Below are 12,230 nucleotides of genomic sequence, written 5' to 3' on the forward strand. Positions count from 1 at the left end.
AAACCTCTGACTTAGTTCCTTCAACTGTCGTCTTTCTTCGTTATCCCGCCTAAGATCACAGAGGCAGAGTGGGTCTAGCCTTGGTGCAGCAGCAGCCCGAGGACGCCATCTGGAAACACCCTCTGTCTGTCGTTTCCACACTCCTTGCATGAGCTATGTATAAGACCGCTTCTTCAGCTCACAGGAAGGCCAGAGCAGGCCCAAGGCCTCACCGGGGCTGTATGACAGCACCTCCGGGTGCTTTCCCCACTTCTCCTGTGACAGCCCCAGGTTTGGAATGACCTCTTCTAAATTAACCAGGGACGAGGAGACTCGGACAGTCTTGAGCGGGCTTTGTCTCAACAAGATGAATCCTTATACTGTGAAATTCCCAGTCACGGGGGACAGAATGGCAACAGGTCTGGCATTGGTATCTTCAGCAACTAGAGAAGAGTGGCTGTTGGCCGGTTCGCTAACTATATTTCCATGCAGCTAGACTATCCGAGTTCACTTTATTCAGGTCCTTGCAAGGCAGGCAGCGGAACCACTGAGTTAAATCCCCAACCCGTGTTCAATCTTTTTAAGGACTTACTGTGTGCCCCAAACTGATTTTATCATTGTGGAAAAGAAAGCAAGAACCTGTTTGACAGTAACAACATGTTCAGAAGTTTGAACTGCGAAATATTTAACATTATTCATTTGATTAATTTTATCTAGTAGCTAATCTGCTACACCGCAGATATTGTTAATTTTGCTTCATAGATAAAGGAGTCAGGATTTGGAGAGGTGAAATGATTTCTCGTGAACTCTGCAGCTAATGAATGGCCACCCCAGAACTTAGCCCAGCTCTCACAGTCCCAAATCCTTCTTGTTTCCATGACTCCAAATTACCTTGTGAAAAAGTAGAGTTGCTTAAAAGCGGAAAAGGAAGGTGAAGTTAGAGAATCGGGAGGACTGAAGCCCTGCAAGGTGAAATTTTGTGAGTCAGAGGAAGAAAGATTCTGGAAATGGATTGTCTTTAAGGAAAAATATCTTCAATTGTATTCTAACACATGAATATGTGAAAAGGGAGCCGGAGAAGAGGGCACGGAGAGCCTACATTTCGGATTTGGGTATTTTTACAAGCACTAAATGGGGGAGAGCACAGAGGAGCCGTCCCAGACCCACGGGAGGCTGCACAGAGGTGCTGTGAGTCAGGCTGTCTCTGTCCCTGTCCTCGGGGGTCACCCTCAAGGACATCAGTCTTGGTCACATGGTGTCAGTGGGCGTGGCACTCGCCCCACAGCCCACAGCAATAGCCTCCTTCTGATGTGGAGGTGGTGCTCCCGGAAGCTTTACACTGCCCAGGTCCTCAGGAGAAGTGTTTAGCACATCCTCACCTCCGTCCCCACGCGCTGCTCCCATCCGCTCTGCACCTACATGATCCTCTCCTGCTGCGTGTGTCTGGAAGAGGCACTGTTCTCTGAGCTCTTAAAACTCAAATTGACTCGGGCATCATTCAACATCAAAACCAAGTAAAATAACTTATTTTTATTCAGAAACATTTATTCCAGTACAGAGGCCTATTCCAGCAGACCTTCATTTATTGCCTACTATATGCCAGGAGTGTTATTGAGTACCAAGACCTGAGTCTACAGCAAAGAGCAAAAAATAGATCAATGGATGGGTAGGTAGGTAGGTAAGGAATAGATAGACAGATAGATAGATAGATAGGTAGATAGGAGAAACAAATGAGAAAAAATAAGAGAAGAAAAAGACGTCTGTCTTCATGGAGTATCTTCCTGGAAATTATGTTGTAATTTGAGTAGTATACAGAAATAAATAATAAAGTAATTTTATATTTTAATAATGTCTGTGGGAGGAATTCACAGGGGGGTGTATACTAGAGTGTAACCATGGAAGGTGCCAAAGTGAGCTGAAATCCACAAGCTTCTTTGGAAACAGCCTGTAAGGGAAGCTTTTTAGGCAGAGAGAGAACAAATGAAACATTTCTAAGGTGGTGGAAGGTGTGGCTAAGTTCCTGACCATAAAAGTGGATAGAGTCTGGAATACCACAGGAAAAATAAAAAAGAGGAGCCTGGGAAGAGGTAGGAAGTCGGAGCGGTGGGTTTGAATTTAACCCAAGCGAGCGAGGCAGAAGCGGTGTGAAGTAGGACAGACACAGTGCATGGGGTCCTGAGTATCTGTGACTGGAAAGCAGGACAGCACACAGGGACGGGCCGGGTGTGAGTGTGCACCACTGACGCTGCGTGTATCAGCTGGCGTCCAGTTTCCGGTGAGAGCCAGGATCTCGGTGTACTCATCTGGGAAATGAGAAGAATGGTGTTGCTAACTTGGGAATCTCTCTATTGTGTTTCACTTTTAGCCCATAGTAGAAGAAACACCTTCATCTTAATAAAGATTTTCTCAGGTAGAGCGGTCCATCTCCCACCAGAGGTGGTTCATGGTTACCTGCGTGTGTCGCTTGTCCATCAGTCCAGGTCAGGGCCTGGAAGCAAGGGCCACTAAAGAGAAAGACAGTACTGTGAAACCACAAGCAGCACTGCCACTTTTCCAGAAGGCTTCCCTTGGGAGAGAAAAATAAAGGACAAATATTTGGTACTCTGTCATGGAAAGCATTTGTGAGGCATCAAGAGAGAGCAGCATCGATAGCAAAGGGGTAACATAACGATAATAATTTTAACAGTAACGATGATAGCAGTGATGTACTTGAAAAACTGCAGGGCTTTTTGAGAGATGTGGAGATAATGAAGGAAATCCAGGAATATCCACTGATTCTAAAGCCCTTTGTGTACACCCTCACCCCATTCTGCTTTTCCAGATTCACAGTACCTAACTTGCAGGATGCAGAACTGCACAGAAACAAACAGAAATAAGCCGTTCCCAGGCTACATCGACCCAGACTCTCTGATCGTCCAGGACGATTACGTGTTTGTGCAGGTGAGCAGGAGCAGTTCTGCGGGCTGTCTCCACCGTGGTGGCCTTCTTCCCGGGTCTGTTGCAGTCCCTTCTCACCTGCTGGAGGCCTGAAGAGTAAAGATGGGATGGGAGAAAGATGGCAGCGTCTCCCCTAACAGACAGGGACTCGTATCTGCCAGGCGGGTTGCGCAGGACTTGACAGGCCAGGAGGACACTGCTTAGACTAGTGAGACCGCGTCACTACCACGGTCTCAGCTCCATTCGTCCCCACCTGCTCCTCGCATCAGCAGGGGCTGGGTAGATGTGTCATTCTCCTGTCACCGAGGAACGTGGACCAGTCAAGCCCTCAGTACTGGCTTAACAGTAGAGGACAGGCCAGCAGGGGAAGCTGTGGGGGCCTGGGGGTTGGGGACACAGTGACCAGGATGACATCAGCCAGCTTTGTCCTGGCCTTTGAAGAGGAGATGGAAACAAAGCCTGAACAGTGCTCACCTGGGCTCCCACCCCCAGAGAACAGGGTCTCCTGGGGAGTTAGAAGAGGACTGTGAGTGTGCCCTGCTTCTTTGCAGCAGTTATGGAAAATCTAGTCTTGTTTGGACAGTGCACTTAGGCATTCACTTATCACTGTCCATTTCAAAAATGACTGACGCAGGTATAATTGCTAAATAATAGCTTGTGTGTGTATAAGTAGAAGCACAACTGAGACACACTCCAGACACTTATATATATGTAGACATGTAGATAGATAGGAAATTGTGATTTGGAATGTTTGAAAATTGTGTTGATGAAGCTGTTTTTCAAAATGTCTAGCGCCAGCCTGTGTAATATTTAAATGTGTCACACATGATTATGCATGCCCACCATTTCCTTTTTCCTTCAGGGAAATTCGTAAAGAATATTCTGATAATTTCAAGTGACTTCCAAATAGTCGCATAGTTTGGTTCTATCTCATTCATTTCTCACACAGGACCTCTCCCAGGAACCTCTTCTGGTTTCTAGTAAGTTTACAGTCCACATAAATGACTTGCATACGAAACTGAGCTCTGTGTTTCCGAGCTCACGTATTTTCTCTCCATGCCACGATGGCCATGACTCTCTCACCCATCGCTGGGCTAAGGGGTGATCTGCCCCCTGCTGGTGAGTAGGGCGGTAACCTTCCCAATTCCTGAGGAATGGTCACTTCAGCGTTTGTCGCCATTCTGAGCGCGCAGACCCCGGTGACATTTGAACTCCAGGTTTTTGCACAGGTTCAGGACGGCTGCTCAACAGTGAGAGATGCGTAGGGGACCTTTGACTGTACCCCTACATGGTGCTCCTAAGAGGGGACCATAGTCCTTCTTTCCTTTCTTCACCTCCTGGCTTGCGTGTCCGAGACAGCACGGTCAGTCTTCAGTTTTCTTTCCAAAGAGATCTAAAGTGAATTTCAGGGATGGCTTGGTTTTCCCCCTGGCGTGCCAGTGCTTCTGCCGGGGGAACGTGGTCACAGTCAGGGTGACTCCGTCAGACTCGAGACGTGAGCGCCACTACCCCGCCTTCTGCAGCTTGACCGTTTCTGCCAGGTGTGGCCGTGGGCTTGGGACTGGAAAGCCCAGCTGCCGAGTGACAATAAGCCAGGGTCCCCTGAGGCTAGATTACTGGGGAGGAAAGTAACTGCGCGTGATTCCTGGCCTTAAGGCCCCATGCAGCTGGAAGAGTGGAGTGTTAGGTCCGGTTTGGGCCTCTGACCAGCGCCTCCCGTGTGAGTTACCTTTGAACAAATGCCGCTTTACGAAGTCGTCGGGCTGTGCTCCTGGGGGGTACCCACCCCTTCCATCCAGGCTCCGCCGTGACCTGAAACCTGCGCTGCACCTCTGCTTACGTCCTTATGTTCACACCGCAGCTGACGTCGGGAGGAAGACCACATTACTACGTGTCCTACCGGAGGAGCGCCTTCGCCCGGATGAAGCTTCCCAAATACGCTCTGCCCAAGGTGCGTCCTGCCTCTGCCCGCCCTGCCCGCGCCTTTCCCGCTCGCAGTCTCTCCTCTCCCACCCATCTCTGTTTCTCAGATTCCTGCTCCCTTACCGTCCAGTTCTGCCGATCTCACTGCCCTCCTTGCTTGGTCTTTCTCTCTCCTTCTCCCTGTGGAATTCCTGCTATTAGAGCTTCTGACTTAGTAACTGATTTAGGTTTGCTTTTTTCAGTAGTGAAGACTTTCTAGCAGTGTGCATTGACATTCTATCAATACGCAAAAGTAAACGTGTGTTTTGCCAGCGCAATAGGCACGACCCACTTGTACCTCCGTCTGCTGTTAGGACAAATTGTTTAATGAGGGGTGCGGCGCACACGGGTCAATCTCTACTTTCTTTTTTTCGAAGGAGACTTAGATATGTGTCTTTAGAGCGGGACTTTTTGGCATCCTGGAGCCATTCCCCTGAAATAGGGCAGAGACCCTCTCCCAGGGCCGGCGTCCTGTGTTGATGAGCAGCGCCACCTGGTGGAGGTCGCGCTCACACGGGGACTCCTCTGCACCCTGAGACCTCCCAGCCATTCTGGTGTATTTTACATTTGTTAAGATACTGTGGCTTAATCCTAGAGCAAGGGAGATGGGTGTGGGAGATTTGTAAGAAGAGGATTCTGCAGGACCTGTTAAAAATTATACCTCAGCTTTGGAGCCTTTAAGTTGCACAGAGGACATCATGAACTTTCTGAGTCTCCCTGCACTTTTTTATTTTCATGCTCTGCGGTCTTGGCCCCACGCCAGCCAGCCGCCCCGGGGAATTATGACAGAAACAACATGGGGCATAGTGAGACGCCTCTCTCCGGAGAGTCGGTGGTGATAGTCTGCTCTGCGTTTCCGGGGCAGAATTCTCTCACACCCACAACTCTGCCCCTTACCCCAATAGTGGAAGGGGCGGGAATGGCCCTTTAGGGGTAACACCGCACAGGCAGTCAGCGCCACCCGGCGATGGCCACGTCAGGAGTTCATACTATTTTCAGCCACTCGAAGATTAAGGACTGAGGTACTGCCCTGAGGTACTGCCCTGAGCCGTACGTCTGTGTGGGTGTACACATTTAAATGCTTCTCGCTCTTGGTTTGGCTTAGTTGTTTTTTTTTTTTTTAACCTAAAAAAAGATAAGAATGTAGGACGGTGAATTATGTCTTAGATGAGAATTGGATGGAGAAAACAGAGTGTTCTTAAAATTACCCTTGATGATCTCCTAAGAAAGTTCCTGAGGAAAATGGACAAATTACCTCAGTAAATAAATCAGCGTTCCCTCCTACTCCGGAGTACTAAAATAAATGGTGATTTGTTTGCCCCCCCCTCCCCAAAAAAGGAAGAAAGAAATGCTTAGCATGTGAGGTTTGCACCATTAAGAACAAAAATTATGCTCGGTGCAGTGAGACGTTTTGGCCCAAGAGGCCCTTGGAATTGAGACCAAGTCGGGGAACAGCCCTTAAGTCCTTCGTGGAATGCTCTTAGGGCAGCATAAGCTTTGAGTGCTTTCATGCTCTGCGGTCTTGGCCCCACGCCAGCCAGCCGCCCCGGGGAATTATGACAGAAACAACACGGGGCATAGTGAGACGCCTCTCTCCGGAGAGTCGGTGGTGATAGTCTGCTCTGCGTTTCCGGGGCAGAATTCTCTCACACCCACAACTCTGCCCCTTACCCCAATAGTGGAAGGGGCGGGAATGGCCCTTTAGGGGTAACACCGCACAGGCAGTCAGCGCCACCCGGCGATGGCCACGTCAGGAGTTCATACTATTTTCAGCCACTCGAAGATTAAGGACTGAGGTACTGCCCTGAGGTACTGCCCTGAGCCGTACGTCTGTGTGGGTGTACACATTTAAATGCTTCTCGCTCTTGGTTTGGCTTAGTTGTTTTTTTTTTTTTTAACCTAAAAAAAGATAAGAATGTAGGACGGTGAATTATGTCTTAGATGAGAATTGGATGGAGAAAACAGAGTGTTCTTAAAATTACCCTTGATGATCTCCTAAGAAAGTTCCTGAGGAAAATGGACAAATTACCTCAGTAAATAAATCAGCGTTCCCTCCTACTCCGGAGTACTAAAATAAATGGTGATTTGTTTGCCCCCCCTCCCAAAAAAAGGAAGAAAGAAATGCTTAGCATGTGAGATTTGCACCATTAAGAACAAAAATTATGCTCGGTGCAGTGAGACGTTTTGGCCCAAGAGGCCCGTGGAATTGAGACCAAGTCAGTGAACAGCCCTTGAGTCCTTCGTGAAATGCTCTTAGGGCAGCATACGCTTTGAGTGGAATAAATCTTGGCTAACATTTGCTGCAGAATCGAGGCGAGAACTCTAGTTTTCTGACACCCGCAGTAGAGATTATAAATGCTTATGCCTTTGAGTTTGAACCATCACTTCTCTTGTTTAAATGTACCGTCACTGTCAGCCCCCTACCTTTGATGTACTATTGGCAACATTGAGTGGAACCACCCCTTTCACCTAAGGAGTCCCAGAAACAGAAGTATAAAATCAAGGAAGCTTTTAGGGGCCCACTACTGAGGATTCTGGGGAGGCTGCATTGCTTGTTCAGAGCTGTCACACTGATCACTGCTGATGGCCCCCCCAGCAGCGTCCAGCCAATGTAGAAGAAGTTTGACTCTGAACCTGAATCAGCATCTTTCCCCTCCCTCCGCTCTCCCAAAGGACCCTGTTCCATGATGCGACCTCATTTGAGCTCCGAGGGTAGAATGCAGTGGTTAATTTACCTTGTTCTCACGAAATGGGAGCTAGGACAGCAAAGGAATGGGTTATTTGGTCCAGGTGGGTGTTTATTATAGAAAGCAACCAGAGGCTTCATTGCAACCTCATGACACCTTCAAAGACAAGCCCAGGGTAGGTGGGGGGACTCGCTGCACAGGGGCGTGTGTCCCCTGGCCTCTGTCAGGGCCGGGATGGCTGCCACTGAGAAGGAACACAGCTTGCCAACCAAAGGAACAGAGACAAAGCAGCATTTCCATGCTCAAATTTTAATTATCTGCTCCCATTGTATGCAGCTCTTGAAAGATAAGAGTTCCCCTGAGCTGTGCTTTAAAAAATTAATGACACAATGGTACAGAATTGGCAAGGGAGGACATTACCATTGCTGTTAAAAGTGCGTAGTCCTGTAGTCAGAGAGAGAGCGATAGTCTTCCTTCCCTGGGCTACTAGGAGAACATCCTGAGCCACTCAAGGGAGACGAGTGAAGCAATACATATGAAAGTGCTGTGAGCATTTTGGAGGACAGATACTCTATAAGAGCAAGGTAATATTATTATTAGTATGGGTCCGGTTGTCCTGTGTTGGAAGATCAATGGGCACCAGGGTACACACGTGTAAAGGCTGTTTGATTTGCGACACCAGCCCCAGATCTGGACCTGGATCTGCCACTAACTTCTGTTCGAACCTTGGCCAGCTGCTTTATCAATTTTTCTTTGCCCAATTTTTAAAATAAGGATCTTAAATGCAAAATAAAATTTTCTCATATCTATTAGGATACAATGCCCTTATTGATAGCCCAGAGAAATTTTTGTCCCCTGGTCAAACAAGTTAAAAAAAAAAAAAAGGTCCCTTCTGTGTCCCTTCCCTGGAGACTAACTCATTGGGTGTTAGAGATTCATGACTACCCTATCAGACAGACGAATTTCTGATTCAGCATTAATTAAAGCATTTCACCCAAGGAGTCCCACTCCGTCTTTTAGTCTGTTAGAATCCAATTAGTGTTTCACACAACAGGTTTTGTATGCTCCGGTAGAAGAGCTCTGAGTTTCCGTCTTGATCTAAATTGTGTGATTTGGTGAAAAAAAAAGACTATTTTCATGATAGAAGAGGGGGATTTGGGCAAGAAGGAAAAATAAGGGTGGCATTTAAAATGTCCAATTTTTCCATTCAAATATTTCAGACCAACATCATGTTTTAAAAAGTCTGTTCGATGTAATTAGATTATATGAAGAGAAAAAGAGATCAGTCCTTAGCACATCTAGACACAATCACTCTAGTGTGTTTCTCTGTGACTAGTTCTCTGAGCAATCTACACTAAAACACTCGACAGATCTGGCTTTTCAGCTACAGATCTACAAAATGAATGCTATGCATGGTGAGTTAGAATAGGTAACCAGGTCCAGTACCAGATTATTTAATCAGACATCTGTGAGGACCCCAGAGATTCACCAATGCAGAAATTCACTCTGCAGGTACAGGGGCGGGAAGGAGCTACATGCTCTTGCTAGCTCATTTTTGAGAGTTTAACTTAACTTTGGGGATTACATAGCATTCTTCAGAAGGAGCAAAGCATGACTTGAAAACATCTGTTTGATAACTGTAAGCGCTGGGTGAAAGTTTTAGTCTTCACCCTGTCATAAGTGGAGAGCCTGGCAAGATTTGTCCATCAGTAGGAGTAAGGAAGGTAAGGAATGGCCCTGGGGCTTATGTTCACAGCTTATTCTCTCCATTAAGAAAGAAAACATTCGAATGAACCTTTTGTTGAGTGTATTACTGAGGACTGTAACATTTACAATACAGAAAAGCCAAATCAACCTTGCTTAAATTATAAAGGGATAGAAAGGCTTTCTTAACTGAAAGTTTCTAGCAAGTATGGAGCAAATAGCAATGCTAAGTGTCAGACAGTAAGTGTTTAACACTTAATAAATGGTTTTATCCTTACCACTCTGAGGGAGGCATGCTCCTATGTCTCTGTTTTGCAGCTAGAAATTCTAGACACAGAATCTGTCCACGTTTCTAAATTAGAGCCAAGAAACTAAGCTTGTGTTCAAATGAGAAGTTTTGATTAGAAGTTAGGGAGAATTCCCCAGGACGAGAATTGTAGCCACAGAAGATTGTCCGGTCTCCTGAAGGCTCTTTGAGGATGGAGCAAATTCCATGTGTGAAAATTTGAGTGGCTGCTAATCCACCCAGAGGCCAAGAATCTTTACATGTTGTTAGTCTATGTTTGTGATCATGTGTAGCTCTTCTTGACTTTTTCTTCTGCTTGTTTTGCTTTTTCGGTTTTTGAAGTTGTAGTGTACCTAGTGGTTTGGCTAAAGGATAGAGGCCAGCTGGGAGCATTTGAGGAGGCCTCCCCAAGGGAGACAGTGAGGCTGCTCCACTCTGTCTTTAATCTGTCCCTGCCTGTGAATGGAGAAGGGAGGATGTGGAATTCCCATCCAAAGAACATCTGCATGCTGCCCCCTGTGTTCCTTTAGGTTTCCCACAGAACCTCTCAGGGTAAAGGTTTTGGTCATCAGTTTGAAGGGGAATTAGCCCTTTGGGGGTCTCTCATGGAACTTTTTCTCCTGGGAGGTTGCTGGGGGTTGCACGCCTTGGAGTGTGGGCTGCTCAAACTTGAATGCACAGACTGTTCCCCTAGGGGTTTTGATTCCTTAAATGGGAACCTAAGATTTGGTGGCTAAGGAGCTTGCTGGTGATCCCTGTGTTGCTGGTCCGTGGACCCCAGTGAGACATGCAGCATGTTTCTGTTTTTGCTTTGTCTCTGAAGGTTTATCTCAGATCTGCCCCATGCAAGCCTTCTGAGCATGCATCACACTGGAGCTTGGCACATATATCAGAATGATTGGTTCCACAAAATCATGTATGTTCTTCCAATCAAATGTTCTTCCAGTTATCTAAAAAGGCAATTAAATTATAACTCAGCTGCTAAGCATCCCTCTGTCCCATTTTCTCATGACCTCACTGCCTAACCTCACAAGTGGCAAAGAAGATATGTAATTAAAACTTAACAGGTTAATTAATACTTGCCACATATGCAGAAGGAAGCTCTCTGTCCTTCTTCGCTCATGCTCAAGGCCGCACTCAGTAGATTAATGCATTAAAGCCTATCCCTACTTCACTTCCTTTCTGCAGGACATGCACGTCATCAGCACAGATGAGAACCAAGTATTTGCAGCCGTCCAAGAGTGGAACCAGAACGACACCTACAACCTGTACATCTCAGACACCCGCGGGGTCTACTTCACCCTGGCCTTGGAGAATGTCCAGAGCAGCAGAGGTCCTGAGGGCAATGTCATGATCGACCTCTATGAGGTATGTCACCGGGCGTCCTCAGCCCTGTGCCACAGCAGCACCTCCAGTGGCCAACGAGGGACAGGTGGTTGATGGATCATTTTAATGCCAGGTCCCTCTATGGCCTCATTCCACTTGGGAGATGCTGGCATCTGTAAAGCATTTTTATGAGTTGATTTGCCCAAGCCCAGGGGATCTGAAGCCCCAGGGACTTGGAGAATGTCTGGGAATGCAACCCAGTAGTTTGCTCAAGAGTAATCTTCATGTGATATTTCGAAGTAGCTCCAAGGGGCAGGCAGGTGTTTCTAAAGAGCGGCTGGGGACAGCTCTCGCTCATCTCTGAAGAAGGAGTGAAGCAGACAGGCTGTCCTTGCCTGCCAGGAAAACACTTCCTTTGGCCTTGAAAGTCTTTCTGACATCCCTTGGCTAAAGACCTTCTCCTCCCATGGCTTTGGCCTTGGCTCGAGGTAAGATCAAAAGATTCTTCTATCCGAAATATGGAAAAATAAATTAACAAACAACAACAAGGCAGAGCTTACCAGACTTTCCTCAGGGAAATGTGGTGCTTTGTTTCTGAAAGTAACTGAAATTCAAAATAAAAACATGGAAGATGTACCCTCAGCTTTCAAAGCACATACCAAAAATGTAATTGCCTCTTAAGGCACAGATAGGTACAAAGCAAGTTACCATTTTGGGGTGGATTGTAACCATTTTTTCAGCCTTATCTTGTCCTGGAAGGACTTATAATGGGTAATAATGAGCCACTTACAAATGCCTTCAGGATTGGTGAAGTGTGATCATATACCTACATTCTATTTGAAAGGCATCCTGAAATAGACTCAAATATGAGCATTCATAATGACAGTGTGGTTTCATTGAGGATAAATTCAGGAGTCAAATGGCTCTTTGTATAACAAGAAACAGTGGCATTACATTCAGTATGAAGGAAATCAATTTCCTTTATGAAATTCAAGCCCGTCACTGCAATTTCTCTTGGTGTTTTCCACCTTCTTTCTCATCATAATGTTTTGGGAATGCTTCTAAACTTCTCCGTTGTGTCAAGGCACATTAATAAAGCTGTATGCCAATCTAGAATCCAAGTGTTTTTCTTTTAACAGAATTAAGACAGACTATTACAGGACATAGCTCGTGTGCATATATTTATAAAAATACACTGAAAACTTTTTTTTTATACTTCCACAGATTTTCTTTATTTTTTCTCCAGCCCATGTTTAAGATAAGCATAGCATCATGGAAAATATTTATTCTGATGACTTAGATTCACATTCATTCTGGATGAAATTTAGAGCGTAGATTTTTGGACTCCA

At 46.3% G+C, this 12,230-nt stretch overlaps 1 protein-coding gene across 1 annotated transcript in view; it reads left to right on the forward strand.

The window, feature by feature from the left end:
• The window catches only part of Sorcs1 (sortilin related VPS10 domain containing receptor 1), a 369,207-nt gene that overhangs the window by 252,700 nt on the left and 104,277 nt on the right, over positions 1-12,230 (forward strand). Inside the window, exons 8-10 of the mRNA XM_033761243.1 lie at positions 2,801-2,919; positions 4,778-4,867; positions 10,744-10,923. Of these exons, the coding sequence (XP_033617134.1) occupies positions 2,801-2,919; positions 4,778-4,867; positions 10,744-10,923 (389 nt within the window). The remainder of the gene's footprint in view (positions 1-2,800; positions 2,920-4,777; positions 4,868-10,743; positions 10,924-12,230) is intronic.

Source organism: Fukomys damarensis, unplaced genomic scaffold (assembly GCF_012274545.1).
Source record: "Fukomys damarensis isolate Sample0158 unplaced genomic scaffold, DMR_v1.0_HiC HiC_scaffold_8, whole genome shotgun sequence".
In the NCBI taxonomy this organism is placed as follows: Eukaryota; Metazoa; Chordata; class Mammalia; order Rodentia; family Bathyergidae; genus Fukomys; species Fukomys damarensis.